Source organism: Hippocampus zosterae, chromosome 20 (genome assembly GCF_025434085.1).
Source record: "Hippocampus zosterae strain Florida chromosome 20, ASM2543408v3, whole genome shotgun sequence".
In the NCBI taxonomy this organism is placed as follows: domain Eukaryota; kingdom Metazoa; phylum Chordata; class Actinopteri; order Syngnathiformes; family Syngnathidae; genus Hippocampus; species Hippocampus zosterae.
In genome coordinates, this window is record NC_067470.1 from 2,620,749 (window position 1) to 2,646,958 (window position 26,210).

Genomic DNA, 26,210 nt, shown 5'->3' on the forward strand with positions numbered 1-26,210 from the left:
CCAGAGACGATCCCGTCCACAAGTAAAATAGTTTCCATACGGTTCAATTAGCTTGTAACCCCGCAGAAGTGACGTAGTGGCGCGAATAACAAGACCAACCTGACAACAAAAAGACAAAGAAATGTCAATTCGTTACATTTGCGACGAATTATCCGCAAGTACAAATAAGTACAAATGACATTTTATCAAATACAGTTATTTATCAGTGTTTTAGCTAACCAGTAACTGTTTTCGAAAAGTTAGCACCGGCTCTATGTGACAGTTTGAGTGAGGCTTTCGACTATGTATTCTTATCCGGTTTGTAAAAGACTGAATTTGTTTGACTACTTTTCAAGTAAATTATCCTGTCGTTAAATGTTTTGACGGTCTTCGAACCCCCGGAGGAGGTAAGTGGGTTGCCAGTGATATAAGCTCCATCAAAATGTAGCTAACATTTTAAGTTACTCAATTGTAGCTCGGTAAAATAATTACGTTAACCATAATCCCATTACATGCATTATCTTTGAAATTGTATCCCTAAACCTTTTGTCGTTTCAATTTAGGTTGGCCATCATGTCCAGGGGAGACAAAGATGGCTTCATTGTCAAGTTTGTGGGAAGTAAAGGACAAACATCAGAGTATGCTGCCAAAGCTTATGAGGTGAACTTATCTGATTTATGAGTTCCAAATGTGATAAATATCCCGTTATTCCCCATGGAAAGTTTCCAACGTTGAAGGCAACTTTGCTGATAACCAACAAACAGTCCCTATTCACACCTCCAGCTAGTGATTCTGATCTTTGGCTTCAAATGTGTTTAGGCTATTTTGGAAATGCAGTCTGAAAAGTACGTCAAGAAGATCACTGAACAAGCTGTGTTGAAGATGGACCACAAGGACAAATCGCTGTTTGTCTTCACTGACTTTGACACGCCCGCCTTCCAGCACTGCAAGAATGTATTATCCCGTTTCGTTTTGTCGGAAACTGACATTCCCGGCACTCTTAAATGTTATGTTCTCTCTTTGTGTCTGATTGTGTAGCTCGGCTGTCGGATCGTGAGTCCGCTGGTGGTGGTTTACTGCTTGCAGCAGCAGCTTTGCGTGCCCAAAGCGGAGAAACCGGTCTACAACATGGCCATGGCCAACGTCACCATCTCCTGCACCAGCCTGGATAAGACAGCCCGGGTCGGTCATCTGTTTGTTACTCCCACAATGAAGACATTTGCAGACTCACCAAAAGATTAACCCAGTGTGAATGTTCGAATAACTGGAAAATCATATGTCCAATATTCCGCGGATAAAATAAAAGTGCCTGATACTAAACTGTTTTTAAAAAATGTGAATCCAAGTTGGGCCGTCATTAGTCGTCCGGCATTTTGAGTTATTTTTGCATCACTTGCGTGTGCTTCATTTTATTTTGGTGATTTGTTCTTAATGCGTGTGTGTTTGCAGGCTGAGGTGATGGACTTGGTGCAGCTGATGGGCGGGCGCGTTTATCTGGACCTCAACGTGTCCGTCACGCATCTGATCGCCGGCGAAGTGGGCAGCAAAAAATACCTGGTGGCCGCCAACCTGGGCAAACCCATCCTGCTGCCTTCCTGGGTCAAAGCATGCTGGGACAAGTCTCAAAACCGGTCAAACACCCAAAACCTGGGTAATGCAACTTGTCATCTCACAATATACTTGATGTCTGCCTCTCTCTTCAGTCTGTTCAGGTACACGGAGCTACCCATGGAGGAGCACCTGTGCCCGGTGTTGCTGGGCTGCACCGTGTGCGTGACTGGGCTCTCCAGCATTGAGCGCAAAGAAGTGCAGCGTCTGTGCGAGCAGCATGGCGCCCGCTACACTGGCCAGCTCAAAATGAACGAGTGCACGCACCTCATCGTCAACGAACCCTCGGGCAAGTCGGCTACGTTTTTTTTTTTGCTCCTACGTTTTATCCTCGTCTCATTGTCTTCGGTGTTGGTCTTGTACAGGTCAGAAGTATGAGTGTGCGCGCAAGTGGCACGTGTTCTGCGTGTCTCTGCGCTGGCTGTTTGACAGCATCGAGAAGGGTTCAAGTCAGGATGAGCGTCACTACATCGTGGAGCGCGCCGCTTCCAAAAGTGCCCGGCCAAACACGTCCACGCCCACCGGCTCTGGCAAGAATGAAGGTCAGTCCGCGTGGGGCAAAGCTCACATTGAAGATTCACCAAGTTTTATCTTCTTGATTTCCTGTTGAGTCTGCAAAGAACCAGAAGAATAGTTTTGAACCGGGTCTTCGTTTCGAGATTAAGGGGAAGTAAAATACAGTGCTGCCTTAACTCTTAAGTTGGATTCCTTTCTCAGATCTCAAGTTGTCCTTCCCAACAGAAATAAATGTGAATTAATTTGTTTCAGCATCCAAAAAAATCCACGCAAGAAAATGCTGTTGTGTGTTTTTTAACGGTAGTCAAAGTTTCCATTCATTTCAATGTGGAATGATGATTTGAGGACCCCTGCCTCCGAGTGTGCTTTGGCGAAACCCACCCCTCCCTTTGCGTCCAGATGGTGCTTCGCTGCTGGGTTTGAGCCGCATCTCCCTCAACGCCAGCGTGACAGTGAACGACACAGCTTTCACCAATGCGACCGTCAGCCACGCGGACGCTCCGGACCCCCTTGACAGTCTGAATCTCACCGTGCAGCCCCCAGATGACCTCCTGGATGGCTGTAAGGCAAGTGCTTCGTATGTCACATCCAATCTCACAAAAGTGAGTTTGGTTTCAGTTGGATCCGAATGAAAGGATGCTCTGGCGGTCTTATTGCGCTCACATTCTCTCAGGCGTTTTTTTGTTGTTGCGCATTTCATAATTTTCCTCGTGACCATCGCGCAGCTGTACCTGTGCGGCCTGCCCGTGAAGAAGCTGGAGAAGCTGCGTCGGCTGGTGAGCGCTGCGGGGGGTCTTCGCTTCAACCTGCTCAGCGAGGAGCTCACGCACGTGATCTTGGGAGAACCTGACCAGGATCTCAAGACTTTTTTGTCCAAAACGACTCACAGGTTAGCGCCATGGAGTGTCATGGAGAAAACGCTCACTCTAATTCTATTGTTTTGTCCCCCCCCAGACCTCACGTGGTGAGAATTCAATGGCTGCTCGACAGCTTCTCCAAAGGCCGTCTCCTCCCAGAAGATGGCTTCCTCCACCCGGACTGTCTTCCTCCCTCCCCGGCAGAGGTGCTGGTCGCGCCGGTCCGTCGCACGGCCGCCTGCAGGCCCTCCGTGGGCCCCCCCGCCGCCAGTCCCAGCACCCCAAAACTGAAGCAAGCGGAGGAGGACCTCCTCTCGCAGTACATGGATGACGACCCGACTGTCGGTGAGTTTTTTAGCATTTCTACGTCGTCGTAACACAGCACTGTTTATGTTCTCTGCCCACACCTGAAACTGTTTCGCATAAAGCTTCAGCTGAGCCCACCCGTATGTTTCCTTTCAAGTTGATGAGCCGCCGCCAGCTAATCACGACGGCGGGACGTCGGTCAACGCGGCCGCCGAGCTTTCCTGGAGCCTCAACCGCAATGCCAGACCGGATTCGGACTCCACCACACACGAGGCCAGCCAGGCGGGTCTCTTTGCGGGAAAACGCTTCCTGCTGCAGGGCTTCGGTGCCGAGGCCGAGGCCCAGCTTTCCCTCCTCGTGACGGACAACGGGGGCCGGGTGTTGGTGAGCAGCACGCGCGCCATCGCAGACTACGCCGTGGTGCCTCTGTTGGGATGCTCTGTGGAGCTCACGGTGGACGAAGTGGTCACGGATACGTGGTTGGTGAGTTCATCACTTTTCTCAATTTTCGTCATTTGCTTCAAATGTCGCCCGTTCCTTCTTTCACTGACAATTTTGAGCCAACAGGCAGCATGTGTGGAGAGGGAGTGTCTCCTGGAGATCTCGTCCAACCCTCTGTTCACTCCCGTTGCCGTGATGGGCGGACGTCTGCCTCTTAAGGATTGCGTCCTTTCTGTCAGCCAGTTCACGGGAGCTGAGCGCGAGTCGCTGGTGGAGCTGGCCAAGCACCTGGGCGCCACGTACGTCTTCTTCCGTCATATTTTCCAATGGAGCGTTCACAGTTCCCGGCAAGATTGTTTTAGTTAACGGAATGACTAAAACTAAAATTGACTAAAACTCTTGACTCTCGCAGCGTCCAGGACTACTTTGTGCGCTTGGCCAACCCCAAGAAAGCAATGCTGGCCAGCACTCACTTGGTGCTGCAGGGTCCCGATGGCACCAAGTACCAGGCGGCCAAGAAGTGGGGGCTCCCGGCCGTCACCATGCACTGGATCATGGCATCTGCAAGGACCGGCCAGAGGGTGGCCGAGGAGCGCTTTCTGGTTGACCTGCCGCCTTCTCCGGGTTTGCAAAAGTTCATCACGATACGGTGCATCCGCAAAGTATTCACGGCGCTTTGCCTTTTTTTTTTTTTTTGAGAGGTGCTACAAAGAGGCACGTGTGAATATTTTCCAAATGCACTCTCATCACATTCAATAATTGTGCCTTCCCAAGAATCATCGTGGTCCGTTGTTGTTGACATCTGTTTTATATTTCTTCCTCAGAAAGGGAGGAGGAGAGTTTTGTCAGCAGCTCCCAGAAGATATCCATGCCGCCGCCACGGCCTCCCCGAAAGGTGCGCCTCTCTCCAGAGGTCCCGCTGCTGGGTCCGCAGAGCGGCAAGGCCGTCACGCCGCTGGATCTGGGACGCTTCCAGAGCAAAGTCTTCCGCTCGGTGCTGGACGAGATGAAGGCGAAAGAGGACGTCGGCACGCCCGAGCAAAGTCGGGAGGGCGGCCGCAGCAAGCCCCCCGTCAAGGAGCCCTCTCTGCAGCTGGACACGCCGTCCCGCTTCCTCAGCAGGGATCAGCTCTTCCGGCCCTCCTTCAATGTCAAGGTGGAGGGTTGCGATTTCTAGTTGCGATGATAGATAAAATATAATCTATAAAAAAGAAGATATATATATATATATATATATAAACATGCAACGTGTGCAGGTACAATGTTGATTTTAATACTTAATAATTATCCTCTTTATGATAATTGGATTTTTAATTGTCTATGAAGGTGATTAGTACATTTTATTCAGTGAAACAAATAATTATAAAATGCCTTTTTTCTTTTTTTTTTAAAATTCTGAAACTTTTTTTTTTTGCAACATTATAACATCAGACATGCAACTGTATGTTGCCAATAGGATGCCTTGGGGGCGTTGGACACGCCAGGCGGGCCGTCCAAGCCCAGCGAGAAGGCGGAGACGCCGCTGACTGACGTCATCAACAGGAACATGAAGGTGGCGCTCGCCAACAGCTCACGCGGCAGCCACCTCGCCGACATGCAAGCGGCCTCTGCCAGCCCGCAGCTCACCACCACCAGGAAGGAGGTTGGGGGCCGCACCACGTATCAGTCCCCCCCACCCCCCCCCCCCTCAGCTTTTTGCCGCCCACCTCTTACCTTTTCGTTATTTTTATCTTTTGTATATGCTACGGTTCAAATTTTGGCCACCCCTGACGTTTTGTTTTCTCAATGCAATAAAAAAGGAGGCCGGTCCGCTGACAGGCGTCGTGATTTGTGTGGGGAAGAAGCTGAGCAAGATGCAAAGTGAACTCAACGCCGTGGCTGCCTCGCTCGGAGCCGAATTCAGGTAGTCATACCCGCCATTTATTTCTTTGGGAGCAAAGGAGCATGATAACAACCACAAAAAAACTGTGTTCCTTATGTGTAAAGATGGGCGTGCGACGATACCGTCACCCACTTCATCTACCAGGGCCGAGCCGGCGACAACAATCGGGAATATCGAGGCGTGAAAGAGAGGGGGCTGCATGTGGTCTCGCAACACTGGCTGGAAGCTGTACGTCTCCTGCTATGTTGTCCCACGTTCCTTGGAATACTTCAATCCCAACATTTGTTTTGTTTTTTTTGTCTTTTAGTGCGCTGAGGAGCAGAGGCACGTCCCGGAGTCTCTGTATCCATTCACATACAACCCCAAGATGAGCCTGAACCTCAGTCAGGTTCCCAGCAGCTCGCAGAGGTCTCCCCCTTTCACACAAACACAACGGCAAGACGACACAGAAGCCCGGGACGAGAAAGTCGGCCCAAATGATGTAATGCTGATATTAATTTTTGTGCATTTGTAGACACACTTCAATGCAAGGGTTGTATGTTACCTGTATATAAGAAGCCGGCTTCGTCATCAACATAACAAAAGTTTCAGAAATGAAGAAATCCAAATGAACATTGTTAAGGTTGAGACCTTATTATTAAGGTTGTGTGAGTACCAATACGGGATACTGTATCGGACCTATACCGTTCTTATTATTAGGTATCGGGTTGTCGTGGAGGCTGCCGATACAAGTCGCCGATACTTAAGGCAAAAGAAAAAAAATCTGACATAGCGTAAATCCTCCTCGGCAGCAGTTTGACCCATTGGGGAAACATCATCTGCAGCAGAAAGAAAGTTTTGCGTTCACAAATTTTTGTATATGTGTGAATTGAAATTTTGTGTATCAAAATTACTCGGGTTATCGCTACTCCGTATCGTCGAGTACTCCCAGAGTGAGTACTTGTCCTGGTTCGGGTCTAGCAAAAATTGATATCGACCATTCCTAATTATTATTCCAGCGTTTTTATCGGTTTTGATTGTCTCTAATGTGGCTCTGCGTGGATGATGGCGTGCCCTTCTCATTGGTAACATGTAAGCACCCATCCTCCAGTCCGAGCACAAGGCCGCAGAGGACGCGCCATCCTCTCACCGCGCAAGCGATGGAAACGGCGATCAAAACAGCCTCGCGGACAAGAACGGTGGGTGTTACTCCAGCTCTCTCCTTCAACTTGAAAAAAAGTCCCACTTCATTAATAATTTCATCATCGCCTTCCAGACGCTGCCGAAACACTGCAGATGAGGGAGAACTTGCAGAAAGCGCTCCAAGAAATCATGTCGGCCACCAAGATGACGACCGGCAGACGGATGTCGGCGCGGCTCAGTCGGATGGGGTCCGCAGGGAGCGCTGACTCCACCCCCAATGCTTCTGGCGGCGGCAGGCGCACTCTGGAAGCATTAAGGTGAGGAGAGGAGCCTACGTGTAAAAAGTGCTTCGAGGAGACATAAGAGGTGTCCGAGTGTCTTGAAACTCCTAAAAATGGTGACTAAAGCGTTGGATGACTGGCAATGTAGCCCTTAACATGAGATGTTCTCATCGAAGGGTATCCAGAGCGGCTGCTCTGGATGTCAACACGGAGCCCTCCCAGAGTGAGCAGATCGTTTGGGACGATCCGACGGCAAGGGAGGAGAGGGCCAAGCTGGCCGACAACCTGCAGTGGCCCGGAAGTCCCTCGCAGCACTCGGAGCCTCTGGTGCTTCCCCTGCAGGCCGTGCCGCAGCACGACGGGCAGGTCAAGGACTCCATGACCGACTCAGAGCTGGTGGAGATGGGTACGTACCGGGGTTCGAAGAGTTTGGCAATTATCATTGGAGCTTTTATTTCCTTTTGATTCTTTAAAAAAAAAATTCATTTCAGTTTTTCGTCGTTAGTTTTATTTCGTTTTGTTTTTTTAAATTAGTTTGCAGAGCTTTCAGTTTTTTTTTAGGAAATGCTAGTTTTATTATTTTTTTAATGTTATGTATTTCTTGTCAAATCCTTGGCACCTATGTGCACCAATGGCCCCGCCACCAAATTAAAATATTTTTCAACCCCCCCCCCCCCCCCCCCCCCATCAGCGGCTTGTAATGTCATCGACCAGCGAATGGGCAAGAAGGCCACAGCGCCCCTGCAGGAGGAGAGACAGAATAACATTCTAACTCCCGACGCCCCCAGCATCGCCTTCCCCCTCGCCAATCCCTCGGTAGCTCCCGAGCCAGAGGTGAGAGTTCAAATCGAACGTGACGGACGACCGGCGGCATTTGGAGGCTCAAAGCTCATCTTGCTACTTTTAGGAGAAGGAGAGGACGCCGCCCATATTCCAGATGTCCTCGCTTGCTCCTCAGGAACGCGTTGATTACAGTCACCTCATTGAAGAGCTTGGTGAGTCGTATTTATATCATAACCGCCCCCACGCCGAGTTTGTCGTCCGGCAACTCGGAAGGCAGGCTGGGTGAGAATCCGTCCACTCAAAAAAAATGAAATAAAATAAGTATTTGATTTTTTTTCCTGTGAAATTAAAGTAGCAGGAGGCTTCTTTTCTCTCTTGTTCTGGTCTCCTCCTCCCATAGGTGGCATCATTCTGGACAAGCAGTCGTTTGACCCCAGTTGCTCGCACATCATCGTCGGCACGCCCCTACGCAACGAAAAGTACCTGGCGGCCATGGCGGCCGGCAAATGGATCCTGCATCGCTCGTACTTGGAGGCCTGTCGATCCGTGGGCCGCTTCATTCCGGTGGGGTCGCGGCAACACGGCGACGTATTCCGCCCTAATTGCGATTATTCGGAATCATGTTTTTGTGTCATGTCTTTCCAGGAGGAAGATTATGAATGGGGCAGCAGTTCCATTCTGGACGCTTTGCCCTCCATCAGCTCGCAGCAGAGGCGCTTAGCGTTAGCTGCCATGCGCTGGAGGAAATCCCTGCGGGGACCCTTGGAACAGGGAGTACGTGGCAGCTCATAAAAAAAAAAAAAAACCAACAACAACAGTTTTTATGCACACAAGTAACAACATTGTTTTTTTTTTTCTTCAAGGGAGCCTTCAGCGGCTGGACAGTGATGCTCAACATCGACCAGAACCGAGCAGCCGGCTTCAGGCGCTTGCTGCAGTCGGGCGGGGCCAAGGTTTGGTTGCCGGCTTTGTCACCAACATAACAAAAGATTTTTAGTAGCTCATTTTTTTTTCTTTTGTTTTGATTTCCTCCAGGTGCTGCCAAGCACCTCTCCCGCTTTGTACAATGTGGCCACGCACTTGTTTGCCGACTTCAGCCGCCTCCGTCCGGGAGACTTCCGGGTGGACGTGTCGGAAGCCTGCGCCCAGGGTGTGACATGTCTGAAGCCCGAGTACATCGCCGACTATCTCATGCAGGTCACTACACTCACACGCCTGTTACCGCGTGTGCAGAATACAGTAGCTCATAATTATATCAGGAATCCAACAAACAAATCTAATGCAAGTTCACAATTTGTAATTTTCAATTACTAATCAAAAGTGTAACAAATGAATGATGCACAGATCGTAATGATGAATAGAAGCAACAGAGCTATTCCCGTCGGTGTCTCCACGACACATTTATGCGTCAGATTTACATTGTTTTCTCCCCCTGCAGGAGCCCATCCCTTCTACGGCGCTCTACCTCCTCGCCGGGAGCCCCCCCGAAGAAGCGCCTGGCATGCCATCAGTGAAACGCAAAGCGGCAGAGAACACCTCCGGCTTAAAAAAGTCTCGATTGCACTGAAAGCCTCCCCACGCTCTTGCCCTCCTCCCCCTTTACAAAATATTGTAAATAAGATTGTTTTTTCTCATGAAATAAAGTCAACGAAGCGCATGCGACGTCCCACTGTCGCGTTTGTCTGAAGTGACTGCAGTGTGGCTGCAGGCTGTGATTGATGACTCTGAGGAGGGCCCTGCAGAAAATGTCATGTCATGCTTTGTTATAGGTTGACGGTACAGTGGCTGGTCTGCAGAGGGCGCTACATCGTCACACTTGTCTCGATCGTTGATTTGCTGTTTTTTTCTTTTTAGGCACGTGGATTCCTTTGGTTCATCACTGGGTGAGACATTTCTCATTATCTCACTTTGATTATTTATTTTTTGGATGGTGGTGGGTGGAATGGGTGCGTCCATTATAGCCTATTGCAGTTTTAGCTGTTTGGCTCTCTGCAGTAAACACCGGATTTTACTCACATGTTCATAATGGTGGGAAGTAATAAATTACTCTGCACTTAGGTATGTTTATCATACTGTAGCCTCTGCCTACAGTACACAGAATGATGGGTCGCTTCCTTATTTTTTATTATTTTTGAGTTTGAATTTCCCTTGTAATGCTCAGGTGTCTTTTGCGATATGTATTGCTGTTGAAAAGCAAATACTTTAACAGCAGTATACAAAAACAATATAGAGTGGGAAAAAATAAAGTTTACGTATTGGATGAGACAAATAGTAAAGAAAAAGACCGAAAATGGTGGAAAAAGTTTGGAGTAATGTTCCACAGAATAAAAGAAGCTAAAGTGTAACATGATTTGTGTAAAAACACATGGCTACAGTTGCATAAAGCAGATTGTTATCAAATTTAATATCACCTCCTGCCGCTAGTTACAAAGACTTTGGATTCTTCCACCCATGGTCAAGGACGGACGGACCCAGCTGTTAGTCCACATTCAATGGCTTTATTGAACAAAACTGAGAGACACAGTGTCACGTTGCGAGGTGGTGGTGGACCCCAAAAAAGCAGGCAGGAGAGAGAAGCAGGGTGTATTTGAAGAATTGTATTTAAAACAAGAAAACTAAATCCTAAACAAAGTCCAAAGTAACAAACAAAAACCATGGCTAAAGCTAAAACTATCAATAACCAAAACGCTACCAGAAAAAACATGAAGGCAGCAAAGGAACAGCAAACAAACAAACATGACGGTAGCAAGAAGCAACAGCAACCAACAAAGCATGACAGTAGCAATAGCAAACAATGACCCGACACTGAGGGTTTGGGCTGGGAGTCCTTTTAAAGCCCTAATTAGTTATGACCAATAGGTGTGCAGCTGCCAGGGGAGCCCTACAGTGCCACCTGTTGGTCCCTAAACCGAATCATGACACACGTATTCAACGACACAGATGCTACAGTGGCGAATGTGAGAATGGTGACATGGAGTGGACAAAATAATACGAGCCTTTGTGTAGTGACCACACTGATCACAAATCATCTTTCTCCATTGGAAATCGGGAAAATCAATCACTGTTTGCGGACCGACCCGGTTTCTATGAAGGGGGTACACTGAACCTTCCCTGTTGACTTTTAAGTGATCTGTGAGGTGCTCAGCAGGTGCTTAGTTGGCGGCTCCTCTTTGACCGGGATCCCGTCAGTCGCCGCCACCGCAGCTCCACCGACTGCAGCCCCCCCAATGTCCCTCATTAACATTCCCTCCCCGTCTACACGCCTCTAGGTCCTCCCTCACACTCGCTGGGTGGCACCCGCGCGACCAAACCGCGACTGACGGACGGCCCGGTCGGAGGCGGAGAGAGCTGCGTCACAGGCGGGGAGCTGAGTTACGCCACCGTGGTGGGGGAAGGAAGGGGGGGCCCCACCGGAGCGGGGCTCCTCAGTCAGCTGGCACCGCCTTGGAGTGTGGACACCGAGCGGCGCTTATTCTCCCCCACCAGCCGGCCGGAGCGGGTACAAGACTTTGCTAGCCACCCGGGGCGGACCATGTGCGCTTCGACGCGGTGAAGTGTGACCCGTCGCCCGTTCGTGCGCCTTGGGCTCGGATACGCCGACGCTACCACGCCGTCATAGGTGAGTGGAATGCTGTTTTAATTTATTGCCGCGCGTATCGATCACACGTATCGATTTACGAGCGCGATATCACGCGACTGCATCAGCTGGGACACATTAGCCAGACTGTGTCATTCATGCATGTTTTGACGTTCAAGTAAATAAGTTAGCTCAATGCACTTTTTCTATGGACCTGTGCCGGGCGGCCGTTTACCTCGACCAGACGCGAAGACGAAGGTAATAAATACAAATTTGAGAGGTGGGGGGTGGGGGGGGGGGGGTGCAGACTACGACTGGAAAATATGCCATGCGATCAGTACAGGCGTAGTGGTGTCGTATACTGTACTACAAGTGTGAATTCTACACTGTAGGAATATTTGTGGTTCGACACTAGGTCCTACCAGGTGGGCCTTTCAGTTTCTAGTTCTCCGAGGACAGTGTTCGCAACCTTTATTGAGCCAAGGCACATATTTTATATCAAAACACAAATTGTGGCACAGCGCCAAACAATATTGTCGCAAAAAAGTGGATGCAGAGGCTGGCTCATCATTCTTCTATTTTCTATCTATTGGAAAGAACATTGATACGTTGCTACCATAAATAGGTGTACAAAGATACATTATTTGTGCTAAAATATGAATTGTTTTTGGAGCTGTGAAGTGAAATTTGGATCTTTTCCCAACGACGTGTACATTGCTTAGACGCCTCGCTTCGGAGATTGTATTATTAATGAGAAAATCTGCTGCTGCCATCCAACCAATCCCGCCACAATCTAAAGCGCTGAATCTCATCAAAGTTCCAGGTGAGCTGGAGTAGCTGAGTTTTGGGTACGCCTTTGAGTCTCATCTCAATGGAGAAAATCGATTTGATATACTGTACAGCGGAGCGCTACATACTCGCATTTCTCCACTTGTGGATTCATCTATTTGGCGTTTTTATGTATTTATTCAATGTATTTCTCGATATTCCTATATTAATTGAGTTATACTTGTTGTTCTTTGTTTTAGTAAAGGGTAGGGTGGGGGGGGCTCAAAAGTTGAACAGGTAGAACTTGAGTTGTGCTTAGATGTTATTAGCTCTGAACGTGGCATCAAACATTCATTTTTAGTTCACTCTTTGGGCTCCCTCGCGTACTTGCCTCTCTAGCAAAAGTTTTTCAAGCGCGGCAAAGCCGTCAATCTTGGGGAAGGCTTATCCTCCAAGTGCGTAAGGAGTCGGGCGAAAAAAGCTGCTAAATAGGAGGTACGTCGCCTTACGCAAAATGCCTGCCAAATAGTGATTTGTCATTGTGATCAAGTCTCGATTCAACCTGCCGGCCAGACCACGCAGTTGTGGCCGGAATGTTTGCTCGCCCCCCTAGCACACCCTCACCTCCAGCCTCCTTTGTTCTGCTGGACAATCCCTGCACCCCCACCACCAGTTGTGCTGTGTGTGCAAGGGTGGGAGGTGGGGGGGGGTCAATGAGGGCAATGACATCTGGAGCGGACATCGTCCTCGGGGCCAGTTGCCATGCTGGGATGGGTATTAGGCAGCTTACCAGCAAAGTGGACACGGCTAACGAGGACATGTATTTCTTTTTGCAGTTGTTTGTTTTCATTATCAAAACGAAGCACCCTTAGCTTGACAACTTTTGCCACGCTTCCATTCGTAAGGGCCTCTATTGTCGCGACCACACAATTTTTGCTTCAGTATTAAACTTGTACAAAGTATCTGGAACGATACCGCGGCAAAAACTGACGGCATTGCTAGGCTCTTTATCAGCAGGCCGGAAAAGTCTGCAAAACGCCCGGAAACTATCAGCTGTCCAATCCCGCCTGGACAAACCTTTCATAGGAAACGGTGAAATGATGGAGGGTGGGGGTGGGCAGGGGGGGCGATGGGAAAGTATTAGGGAATGTGCCTGCAAAAGGTTTTAATCGGCATCTTAGCCCCCCCTTATTGGCTGGTAGAGAGTGGTACACAGTGAGGTGGAATGCAGCCCCCGTGGCAGCGCTCGCCGTGGACTTTGCACCATTCTCCCAGATGACAAAAACAGCAAAGGCTGAGCAGGATCCAAGCAGGATCTCGCAGGGGGCAAAGCCCGCCCGTGGCATTTCTTTTCTGTGCTTTGAGCACAAACACTCAAACGCTTTCCAAATGTCTCTCGGGGAACGCTTTCACCTAATCCCTATGTCCAGTCGTTTGTGGAGAATGTCCTTTTCTAACCTGGGCGTATTCACTCCACCTAAACGATTGACTTTTTTTTTTTGGTCTGCTGGATGTGGTTGGTTACTGTACCACTTGGCCCAAGTGCTCCAACCGTGAACAGCTGTAGTTTATACAAAATTCCACGACTTGAGTCGTCAGCAAATACCGACAGGAACAGTCCAGGAAGTGCGCCGGTAATAACTAACTTGCCATTTGAAAGATTACACATGGGCGGGTGGGCGGGTGGGGGGGGGGGGGGTGTTAGGTGGGTGCACCTGGAGATAAGGGCGAGGGTGACCATCTGAGCATGAGGGCGACGTGATTACCAGTGGGGAATTCCTGGCATTCCTGGGCTCCAGCCGTGCCACTCCGATGTGCGCCCCCACCCGCTGACGCGCACCCCGGGTGCCACCGGTGGGGAAGGACACATTTGGTTGATCTGTTGTGTAAGATTTTTATTTTTTGCTCCAGAGAGCATTTGAGTACAGTAAACGTTCAGTGGATTCCTTGTACACGTCCGGATTAGCCACCCCCCCGACCCCCCGTCACTCCACACGAACCTTTAAGCACTCCACCAACAGGAAGTCCAAATATGGTCACGTTGACCCTACTAGTCAATTAGCATGTCAGCTTTTCCCTTGACATGCTAAAACATTAGCATACTCTCTGAGATTGCTATCTTAAAATCCACCCCGAATGAAGAGTGGGTGTTTAAATTTGGGGGTGATCTTTTCTCCAAGTCAACGTTAGCGTGCAGTTGCCGTACGGCCTTGCGCTCCTCACCCTGCGCTTGCAGGAAGCACCAAGCGAGTGTTAGCGGTGGTCCATGTGAGGTGTCGTCCTCCGTGTGGCCATCGGAAGAACACGGTGGCCCGGCTTCTGCCTCTTCTTATCGGCACACATGAGCGCCTCTAATGGGATTATAAGAAGACCTGCTGGCGGGAGGTGAACGAGTCCTCTTCTGAGTGCGTATGTGTGGGTTAGGGTTGGGGGTGGGGGGCGGGTGGGGGTTGGGGTTGCCTCTTACTCCCGACTATGAGGTGATGAGGTGAGAGAGCAGGCGTCCACTTCATGACTGCAGCCTCACCTAGTATGAGGATTAGCGTCAACCTATAATGGCTCAGGAGGTGAGGGGAGGGGGGGTGTCCCCCCCCCCCCCCAAAAGACACCCTCTCTTGTTTCCTTGGTAACTTGATCCTTGTGGATGATTGTAGTTCGCGCTTTGATGGATTCCCAAAGTGTTCAAATCAAAAGTCGTCTTGGCGCCAGCTTCACGCGAGCGAAACCGCAGATTAATGTGCCGCCGTATGCTTTGTGATCGAGGACCACCTCCGCACGGGATGGATGGAAGTCCCGTCGATGTCGTCGTTGAGCTGGATGGAGGCTATCTCCATGGCTTCGTCATAAATTATGTCATCATTTACACGCACTCTTCAATAACACCCTTTCCTGCATCATTTTTTTTTTAATTCTACGATTCAACTGTCTCTCTGTCGGGCAGATTTGACACTTAACACCACGTAGCTGCTGCTCATCATCGCTCATCAGTGGCAAAAGATGTCAGTTAATGCTTGGGTTTTTTTTTTCCTTCTCAATTTTAGACTCCTGCTCTTCATTATCAACCCTGTATTCTACCGATTTTGTTTTATTGTTAAGATTTTGTGGGTGGAGGGTTTTTTTTTAATTTTTTTTTTTTTTGCGCAATCATAGTATCCGGACCACATTTGTGGGTCAAAAGACATTTCATTGCCAGGTAATCAATAGCTTTTAATTAGTCATGCCGCATTTGAGATTGCTGGGAATTTGTCATTCTTAATTTGGACTCCCAGTTTGATAGCATTTTATTTTGGCAGGTGTGAAATCATCTTCATTAATGTCGATGAAAAAGCCATTCGGGTCCCCTACCAGCCAGCTGGAAACGATGCCCGGCCGGTGTTAATCTTCGGCACGGTTGACTATGTTGCAGTGCTGGCGCTGCGTCACCATGGCGACAGCGCCGTCATCCCAGGCGCGCGGAGGGCAGGGTGGGTACGGGGATGCTCAACGCGGAAGACGACAGATGTCAGCCTCGGAGACGGAGGGGGGTGGGAGGGCAGACGTGGAGAGATGTCATTCGCTCATGAGGTTTAAGTTTGGGACTTTTAACTCATACGCAGGAAGGTGGTCCAGCTGTAACTAATGTTGTTTTTGCTACCTGTGGTGTACCTCAGGGTCATTGACTGCAGAGCTTTTCTTCTTTGCTGTTAAAATGGAATCTTCTCTTCTGGAATGGGCTCTTGTATTGGATTGTGCAAGTGTACCTAATGAAGCGGTGTGTTTTTGGAAATTAACGTGGCGTGTGTGATCATTATGTTGTCAAACAGGAGCAGCTTTAAAAAAAAGCCACCTTCTCCAGAGCATCTTTCGCTCATAATAGATCTCGCCCCTCATGATTTTGGACTGACGTTGCCCACACAAGCACACCCCCGAGACACCCGCATCCATCGTGGCGTCCCACAAGTCGCAGGGTCCTCGCGCTCGACATTTCACCGCGACGCTCATAAACAGGCCGCCGCTTTTCGATCGACCTTGGTTTTGTCTCGCTTGCCTCGTGACAGTAAGTGGACGCTCGCTCTTTGGAGACGGGCTTTGTTTTGCAGATGACTTGAGAGCGCAGACATTCCGAAGCGCTGCGATGCTTGGAACAATTCAGATCTTTGAGCCAGTTTCACTTAGCAACATGATATTTGGTGTGCATGTCTGTTATGAGTAGACCCACCAAAAAGTCTCATGAAGCCATCCCCAATCTACCGTTTTGGTGCGATTCAAATTAGACATGTTGGGCTCATTTGGGACATTTCCATCGGCCCTTAGAAAAAAAAATCTGCCTCCGATGCTGATCTCATGCAACCAAAAATATTTGGTGTATGTTTCTATCATGTCCCACAAATAGGTCTCTAGAATCCATGCTGGAAAAGAAACAGGAAGTCTGCCATTTTGTTTTTCAAGCAGCTATATCCGGGAGTTCATCGATGAACGATAGAGCGTTTGCAAATTTCATAACTGCCAGGCGAGGACAATCTGCAATTGTGAGTCATCATTTGGTAATTAGTCTGTTTAGAGGTCACTTTGATTGCTCAGGAATCAGTGAGCGATGCGGTGATGATGATAGGATATTTCCTCAGCAAATATGAATTACTCAGAAGTCGGCCCCTATCTCTTTGCTAATGATGCCAGAAGAAGTGCCGGCGGCGCAGGGGGGGCTTAAGGCCGAGTGATCCACGCTGATCCTCTTGCATCAGACTCGCGCCACTCAATTAGCCGCCGTTAAGTCGCCCGTTACTCCAAGCCGAGCCACGCGTCCTCGGGCTGGGGATCAGACCTGTAAAACCACTCAGTGGCTTGTTTGGCAACAGCGAGTTTTGCATTGTTTTTCTATATTCCCAAAATCGGGTCCCTCGCGTCGATCCAAAACAAAGAAAAATTAGCGAAGCAAAATAAGACGATGCAAAAAAAGACACACACTGCACTTACTGGACTTGTTGAAATCCCAGTAGCGCAAAGTCCAGCTTCCTGTCCTCAACTGTTGTGCTCGATTTTTTTTTTTTCGTTTGACAGGAAACTGTAAATTCCACTCGGCCCGTCGCTACCTCTTTGTACCATTAGCCCTATTGTTCTCCAACAAGAATTCCTCGGTGCTTCCTGACTATATTTTGGAGAAACTTTCGTACCTTTGTATTGCAAATTGCTTCTTTGAACGCAAATGCTCGTGTTGAAATACATATTGAAAAAAAATACCCACAGGATTCTTTATCCTCTGCCAAAAGTGCAAGTTTTAGTTGTGATCATCTTGTTCAGTTTCACCATCACATGCTTTTTCCATTGGTTAAAATTATGTTGGGGTTTTTTTCCCCCTTTTTTTTGGGGGAGAGGTGGAACACATTGACGGCATTTCCATTTATTTCAATGAGGATGAATGATTTGAGACACAAATGTTTTGAAATCTCAGGTTCGGCCTTCCTCCGTGAAGTTTGTGATAAGAACGACATATTTGGATGTGCCCCATGAATTCAGTGAAAAGCTTGACTCGAGTGTAACTGCAGTACGATGTACTAGTGGCTCGCTGATCTGCCTCGCAGTCAACAGGTCCTGGCTTTGTTATCTCCAGGAAGAATAACAGGAGTCACTTTGTTGTTCGAATGACATCCTGCTTTGGGTCAAGAAGGCATTAGCATCGCTGAGGTTAGGCAAATTGTGGCTTTGTCGTCATGGTGAAACTGCACGTCACTATTTGAGCATGAAAAGCAGTCTTGTCTCGCTCTGTGATCATTCTCTTGCACGTAAAAAAAATAAAGTGCTGATTTTGTACCCTTGCACAGCTTAGGAACATACCTGGAAACAGTTGCCATGTAGTCCAGTCATGATCACAATGGGGAACACGGTGTAGTTTGTACTTGGAGGGAGAAGAAGAAAGCGCTTGGAAGTCAGCTTTTCAGTGTAGGACCAAAACAGGAAGCCGATGTTAACAATGGCTCCCAGCTTGGCCCGGTGCGTCGTCATCGTTGTTTCCTTTTTGCTTGGTGCTATAAAACGTTTGACAGGCGGTGGCGCGTGCCCATCCGTGCGACGCCTCATTGAAAATGAACGTAACCTCATTCAGACTTTGACTTTTTTTTTGTCCCAAAAGAATATCTCTAGTCTTTAAAAGTTGATACTTTTATTTTGCTTGAAATTGTTCACAGAAAATTACAATAACAAAAATTCTCATCAGATTCTTGAAAAGATGTGTCTCAAAACAATTCTACAAAAGCATAAAACTCCACTTTTTTCTTGTAATATTATGATTATTATTATTTGCCTAAGGGCACAGTTGCCTAGCCCGGAAAACACGAAAAAAAAACGTAAATGACTTTTTTTGTTTTTGTTTTACTTTTTTCATTCATATTGTGACAGCAATTTCAAAACGGGACATGGGCAATTACGCTAGTAGGCTAACACAACAATAGCAATGTGCTTGCTAAAAATATTTTTTCCGAAAAAGCTCAAGCACGACTTGACAATGATGCTATGATGCTAACCTTGTGAACTATTAGCGTTAGCACTTAGCATTACGAGTGTCACCCCTGCATGTGTTGACAAGTGTAGCGACACGGCAAATCATCCCGAGCGAGGCGGCTTCGTCTGCGGGGGGCACAGTGACAAGGAGAAGGAAGTTATTTATGAGCCAGACGCTAGCGTCTAGTGAGCTGCATCCTGATGTTCGCCCTTTCAGGCCCGCCTGCTCCAATGAGGGTGCTACCGGTAACTCTTCACACCTAATATCTCACGCTTGGCAATTCTGATCGTAACGGGGACAACTCTTTGAACAGCGAGCTCAATAGTCACGACTTCAGGCGTCCACAAATGAATTCATGAAGTCCGAACTAAAAGTCGGAATTTACCAGAATCCAATCCTCTATGTATTGCCTTGCCAATCGGTCCATCTAATTTTTATTTTAATGTAGATTTGTAATTGTAATAATGTAATTTTTTTTATGTTAAAAATGCATCGCTGTCGCTCATATTTTTGGGGAACTGCAGCCGAAAGTGATCGCTGTCAAGGCAATCCGATCTGTGTCAATCATGCCCACTGACACACACTGGATTGGCTGGTGCCAGTGTGCCTACTAAAGTGTCCAGTCAGCGGTTATGTAAGAGTGGAGGTGTGATGCTGACGCTCCCCTCCTAGGACTACTCATGTTCTTTTAATGACTGACGCGCACACGCACGCACACACACATATGCAGTGACTCAGCAAATCATATTGTGTCATGTAAGTGCTGTTACTGCACCAAACACAGTCTTGAAAGCCACAGTGTGTGTGTGTGTGTGTCCTCCCACTCCCGCAATAGCAAGATATCTGGTTTCATAACAAAGCTGTTCAGCGGTGATGTTAAATCAGCTCATTTTGTCACAAATAAGCCACTCTATAGCCACCATTGTTGACTGGATAAGGATTGAATATTCCCGTGCAGGTACGAGACACAGTCTGGAGGTGGCGCACTCACTGGCCGCCTCGCAAGGTGGCTCATGACTGCTGGATGCATGATCATTTTTTGGGAGGAGGGGGGTGGGGGGTAGATACTTGAGCACCATGCTTCATTTGACTGTCCGTGTCGTCTTTTGGCAGAGAGCCATGAGCACTGTGGAGGAGGACCCGGACCACATGATACCATGAAGACCAGCCTGCAGGTCCTGCGCTGCCAGCTGCTGAGTGAGTGCACTCTGGGGAGTCTGTCATGGGGGTTACACCATGGGGGTATAGGAAAAGCAAACAAAGCTGCATTGAAAGAGATGACTGGGAGTCCAAAAATTAGGTACACCTCTGCAGTCAAATCAATGGGAAGCAAAATATTACCAAAAAAAAAAGATTCAAGGTTCGAACATGTGAAATAAAATTTTTTAAAATGAACAGAAAATGTAAAAGAGAAGATGAAATTGCAAAACTAGACAAAATATGAGATGGAGACTATATACATAATTATTTTTTTTACAAATATACAGGAGGACAAAAAAAGTACACGAATATTTGGTCAAAATTTTTTTTGAATTTCAAATGGAAATACAAATACTGTTCAGCTTATGGATGGATGACTAAGAAATACAAAAATGAAAATACGACATTGCAAAAACAACAAAAATATTCCGATTAAAAAAGAAATGTAATGGAAAATCCACAAAAAATGGGGATTTAAAAGGGCCCAGCTTTCTTACCATATCCCTGTCATGTTACTCTGCTTCTCATTGTACATTTCAGACATTTTGGGCTTGGCTTTAATGGAACAATTTTAGCATGTTTTCCGGAATCCGGGGCACTTCCTGTTTAATGTCACAGCTTCCTGTTAAGTGGACATCGCTAAATCAATAACGCAGTAAGCAGTGCCACAAAATGTGTTGTTGTGTGTGTGTGTGTGTGTACACTTCAAAGCTGCTGAGCAACAATTAGCAAGACATCCAAACAGGAAGTGGTTCTCTTTATCTGCATGCTCACATCTGTCGAGTCGTTCGCCGTGCACACCGCCCAAGCGGGAGCTTCCACAGGATGGAGACTATCTGGACGCAAAAGGACCCGCCCGCAACCAAAAATGTGTTGCTTGCGTCACCCCTGGAATCATGACTCGTGTTTAGACAATGCGATAGATACTCTCTTGTCCGAAGACGGCTGTGAAGAGGCTCCAGGATTTGGTGATGGGCGTGTACCTAATGAAGTGTCTGCTGGTGTTTTCTGGTCTGTAATTTGCAAAGCGCGATGCAGCGCCTGCAGGAGGCAGACGAAGCAATGTTTATTGAGGGCGGACTTTCTTGTTTGGGTATTACCAAGCCGAGGTGACCCCCAAAACTGGAGATGGTGTCTGCCAAAAAAAATGTGCCACCTTCCATTCGCCATGTTGTTCTTCTCGGTGCATGTTAGCTGACATTGAGGCTCATCACCAGCGGGCAGGCTGTGCCCCCCCCCCCACCCCCCATTTATTGACGCACTCGGACCAGTGTCATGTGCGTGTGCTCAACATCTATCCTCCATCGGCAACGGAAAAGCCTTTCAGCATTTATTAGAAATTACATCACAAGTAGTAGTACGGTAGATGTGTACAATTGTCCACTACTGCACAGTTTTTAGCCTCACTAGTGACATAGTTTTGTTTTGCTAGCATGCCAGAGTTGCCCGTAAAGGACATTGACCAATCAAAGATATTTCATGCTTAAAAATAAGATAAAAATAATTGTGTGGACATTATTGCCACGATTTTTGAAAGCCATTTTTTTTTCAGTGTACATGAACCTTAAGCCCGCAGAATGTGCGAAAGGCTGAAGTGGCTTGCCAGCGTCCTCCTCCTCCGCATTGGTTCATGGGATGTAGCGTGAGGCCATTATTCAAAGCGGCAGATGCGTCACGGCTGGCGTGACGTCACGGGAACGAGGACCACACGTTGCGTGGGATAAGTTAGAGCAACGTCACACCGGGCCGTTTTCTTAACGAGGCGTCTTTGTTGGCGCTAAAAAGAGCCTTTTAGCTCCCGATTGATTCTGTTTTGGGTGATAAAAGATACATATGCAAAACAATTTCATATATATAAAATAAGTCAGAAATTGTCTCTTGTGACGACCCTGCTCACTGTTTGGCAGCCTCGCCGGCGCGCTTGGTTAAGCAATCTCGTTAGAGTAGCATCAGAGTGACAAACGCACTCAATTAAAAGCGGAGGCGCGATATGAATGCAAAACAACACAGCGACGTGTCCGACGGCTCCTCGGGAGCAATTCTGCGCAGGCGGGCAAGTGAAGGGAAGGAAGCGACAGTAAGCGGGTCGGTTTCAGTCTTCAAGGTGAACTCGTCTGAGATCAAAATCCGAGACGCGCTGCGGCCCACTTTGACATTTGCGAGATTTGAAGTGCTGCCGTGCGTGTGGCCGGATCAGGAGAAACGTACACAACACCGGCAGCGGGGCTGAGTGGTTTTCCAGGTTTGGTCATGTGACGTTACTTTTAGTGGACAGCAGAGGGCGACATTACCCAACGTGTTGCCTCCATGAGATGGAGTAAAAGTGATCAATTCATCCTTTAACTCTTCATATACAAATGCCGTATTGATCCAAATCACGTGTTTTGACTGGCACAAAGAAATCAACGGTCATGTAGTTCCACTTTAAAAAAAACAAAAACGAAAAACAAAAATTTTTTACAAAGGACATTAATATGAATAATGATAAATCATGTGAGAGTTGTCCAAAGATGCTGTTAGGTGAGCATCATCTTTTTGTCACAGGTGTTCTCGCCTTGCTCGCGCTGCCAGTCAGACCGGCGTCTTCGGCGCACGAGCTTCAACCCGGCCACGCGGTCCCTCGGCAGGACTTTGTCGCCATGGCAACCGGCACCATCAGCACTCACCACCCGGACTGGCACCGGGAAGGCTCCAGCAGCGGCGAATGGTCACCCAAAGCCGACGCCATCCTTCACACCACCCGGGCCTTGGACGCGCACGGGTCCCTCAGGGAAGTCCCGGCCCACCGCACGATCACCCTGAGGGAGGCGCCCACCGAGAAGAGCGAACCCCCCACCGAACAGCTGGTGCCGGCGGAGTCTGTCACTCCGGCAGAGGCTTCCCCGGGGAACCAAACCTCCGCTATACCCGCTTCTCAAGAACCCAGCTTCCGTCCCACAGACAGCACGAGCAATCACACCGCCAACGCAGGGGCGGTATCGCTGGCGCCCCCTGGGCTGAACGCAACGTACAGCGACCGACACGGGGCGTGGTCAGTCAATGCGTCCGCCGTCCCAGACCGCCGCTACGCATCCACTCAGGAGACGGCATGGACGGACGCTGCCGGTGGCGTTAGCTTCCTGAACAGGCATGTGCCGGCCACCACGCCGGACCCTTCGGGTGTCGACAACAGCTCGGGACCCGGACTGGACTCTTCGCCGGCGTCGCGCATCGCCGTCTGCCTGAGTCGCGTGGACATCGTGTGGATCGTGCTGGCTATTAGCGTGCCTGTCTCCACGTGCTGTAAGTGGCTTCTGATTCCTCAAGTAATCCAAAAAATATACAGTATTGCTTTGACACCATCTGGTGACAAGGAAGTGAGTTGAGGCGTTTCATTTTGACAGAAGCAGGCGTGGCTTTTGTTGGATTTTGTTTTCCCGAAGGTCCCTGACCCGCGAGTATGCGGGTGTCCGCCGTCCTGCGAATGTGTCCTAAATTGATTGTGTTGTTGTGGTTTTGGTAGCCGTGCTGCTGACCGTGTGCTGCATGAGACGCAGGAAGAAGGCGTCCAGCCAGGAGAACAACCTGAGCTACTGGAACAACGCCATCACCATGGACTACTTCAGCCGGCACGCCGTTGAGCTGCCGCGAGAGATTCACACGCTGGAGAGCGAGGTACCGACACGGCATGCCGGATGCAAGCGCCGCGGGGTCATCGCTTGTCATCGCCCACTGTTTTTTTTCCTTTGGAGCATATTGACGTGACAGAAAACATTTGTGTGCCGGATAAATCGTGATCAATTTATTTTGCTGCTAATTGCTGACTAGTGAGCTTCTGCTCTTGTGGTCTCACAAGTGACGCGTTTGTTTTGTTTGTTTGTTTGTTTATTGAACATAAAACATATACAGTAATAATTTGACAGAAAATAAGGTCGATAAAATAGTAAAAAGAGAGGAATCAGTATTCATTCAACACAGTTACTATGTTCACGGGAGTAGGAAGAAGTAAAAAACTTATCTAGTCCTACCCCGTTATGTGTTTATATCTAATAAATCATTTTTACATCAATCAGAAAAGAAAAAAAGTAAGAAGATAGAAGTCTCCATTAAGGCTCATACTTTACCCTTAACCGTAAACTTATGTTTTGTATCTGGATTTTTTTATATATATATCTCGCCATCTAGTGGTTGTAGCCTCACATAGCAGCATTTGGCCGTTTCACATTTATTTATTTATTTATTTTTTTTTCAACGAAGGGACGCTATTTTACAAAAAAAGAGAGAGATAGTCTGACATTTTATTTCAAAATAAACATGATGTATGGTAAGGCCTTTTTGGAAACACCCTGATTTCATTTTGAAAAGCACGATGTTCGATAAATGGAAAAAAAAAAAAGTCTCCCCTCATTGAAAGTTGGGTTTTGTTTGCAGGAGCACGACACTTGCCTGCCCCCAAACGGTGACTACGGCACGGGCAGCGTGGTCCTGGTCAACCCCTTCTGCCAGGAGACCCTCTTCATCAACAGAGACAAAGCCTCGGCCATCTAGCCTGCCCCAAATCAGCTCTCACCTCCAGACTTTCCCGTTGCCACACACACACACACGAGCGAGCGCCGATTTGCGTCAACACGTTCACGAGGATGAACGGGGGCTGCAGGAGGAGGAGGCGTGCCTATTTTTCTGCTGTACATTTTTTACACACACACACACACACAAAAAGTGTCTCGATTGTGATAATTTTTAATGTCTTTCTAAATACGCACTCGTTGGTTTGGTTAAATGACCGAAGCAACTGCTTTTTGTTTTCGATAATCAAGATTAAGTGACTTATTGTATAGTCTGTTCAACTTGAATGTAAGCTACGTCTGCATAATATACATCGAGTGGTGCATCTCAATCATTAGAACACAGTTTGAGAAAAGAAAGTTCATTTATTTGTCAATTTCCGTGAAACATTAAAGATGCAGATTCGCGAAACATGGAAAGTGCGTCGGATTGTTTCGGATGTCATGGAATTTCAAAACAAAATCATGAGATATTTCACTCTGTCATGAAAATGAATCATGTTATTCTATTGACCGCACACAGTGGAATATTTCATGGTTTCACGATTTCCACCTTTCAAGAAATGTGATTTAATCAGTAGCTTATTCAAATGATTTGCGATCAATTTGCATGAATCTGCAAATATGATTTTTACTTTTTTTAATAGAACTGCTAAAAAGAGTTTTCATGTATTCTAATTTATTGAGGTGCACCTGTGTATTGTATTTTTTAATTTTTTTTAGGCTTTGGAGATGCACATTTCCAGACAGAAGACAACATATGACTGCATTTGATTTAAATTGGATGTGTGTAAATTATGTTCATGCCAGTTGACATGAGCACAACTTTTTTTCCTCCCATCACATGCCCCATTTGTAAAGCAATTATTTTTTCAATCAGCTTTTTAATCATGAGCAAATCATTGTTTGGCTCATTTTTGTCTTCGTGCAGGAGTCACAAAAATAAAATAAACAAGCAATGCGGTAATAGCGTGATATTTTTGACTAATCTTTTTGATAAATGAATAGATGTAAAGAATAAATGTTTGAATATGTCAGTTGAGGGTCAGAGGTCACCAGCATGCACTTCTTTATTTCAGGGCACTAGTGCCCTTTTAATCGGTGCAATTGAAATGACCGCTCAGTATTCACTACAGGGGTGTCCAAACTACTGGGGCCATTTGCGGCCCACGACATTACCAAAAATGATATTTGACATGGGCCACAAGGTTATTTAAATGAGGTGAAGGTGGGAAGAGTGAGAAGGGTGTACTGTAGAACTTTTGTATGTAGTCAATAAAGATCATTCCATTTTAGAGGCAGAAATAGCTTTTTCCACTTTGTGCTCTAAACAAAAAAAGAAAAATGGTACCGACAGGGTTCTCAATGCACAATATGACCCCATTCACGAATTGACATCGCTTGTCACTGATTGGTTGCAATTGAGTCATTCAAGCAGGTCCGCGTTCCTATTGGCTGTCAAGCTAATAGTCCCGCCCAAGTCGCCAAAACTGGCTTCCGTTCGAATCCAATGGCGGCCGGAGGTCGCCCCACAGCGAAAAGTGTTCCAGTCATATTGCGTAGTGACGAAGTAGCTCATGTGGACATGGGGACGGGAGAGCAGCGTCTTTATTGTGTTTGTTTGGCGAGCTATCTGGGCGTTTTAACGCTCAACGGGCACTGTACTCCAGGCAGCGGCTGCTTAATTACCTTGACAGGTGCAAAGCAAAGCCGTCATGTTTCCAGTTACATTCACTATTTCCAATCCTGCTCGTTTCCTGTTCACGGAGAAGCACACTTGTTTGCGTGACGTTTCTTTCATTCAAATGTGAGTGCAATTAATCTACGCTCGGCTCTTACTATGTTTTGGGAATCCCGTTTAATTTACTTTA

The 26,210-nt window shown here is 47.6% G+C and overlaps 2 protein-coding genes across 3 annotated transcripts; both read left to right on the top strand.

Moving 5' to 3' along the window:
* Positions 1-52: 52 nt before the first annotated feature.
* Positions 53-9,432, top strand: topbp1 (DNA topoisomerase II binding protein 1). Its single transcript, XM_052053671.1, has 28 exons — positions 53-386; positions 543-639; positions 799-933; positions 1,018-1,161; positions 1,429-1,610; positions 1,683-1,876; positions 1,953-2,129; positions 2,503-2,669; positions 2,829-2,992; positions 3,058-3,305; positions 3,424-3,749; positions 3,834-4,006; positions 4,120-4,331; positions 4,532-4,863; positions 5,164-5,349; positions 5,507-5,610; positions 5,694-5,817; positions 5,897-6,070; positions 6,680-6,767; positions 6,845-7,028; positions 7,169-7,398; positions 7,684-7,826; positions 7,900-7,987; positions 8,176-8,339; positions 8,421-8,549; positions 8,639-8,728; positions 8,811-8,972; positions 9,214-9,432. The coding sequence occupies exons 2-28, from the start codon at positions 553-555 to the stop codon at positions 9,340-9,342; spliced, it is 4,536 nt and encodes a 1,511-aa protein (XP_051909631.1). The 5' UTR covers positions 53-386; positions 543-552; the 3' UTR covers positions 9,343-9,432.
* A 1,627-nt stretch (positions 9,433-11,059) lies between these two features.
* On the top strand, positions 11,060-25,306 carry tmem108 (transmembrane protein 108). Of its 2 annotated transcripts, none has more exons than XM_052053673.1 (5): positions 11,060-11,394; positions 19,709-19,792; positions 22,340-23,077; positions 23,298-23,449; positions 24,206-25,306. In XM_052053673.1, the coding sequence occupies exons 2-5, from the start codon at positions 19,753-19,755 to the stop codon at positions 24,320-24,322; spliced, it is 1,047 nt and encodes a 348-aa protein (XP_051909633.1). In that variant the 5' UTR covers positions 11,060-11,394; positions 19,709-19,752; the 3' UTR covers positions 24,323-25,306. The 2 variants fall into 2 exon arrangements, with proteins under 2 accessions (XP_051909633.1, XP_051909632.1); XM_052053672.1 differs by lacking the exon at positions 11,060-11,394 and adding an exon at positions 19,408-19,553.
* Positions 25,307-26,210: the final 904 nt, after the last annotated feature.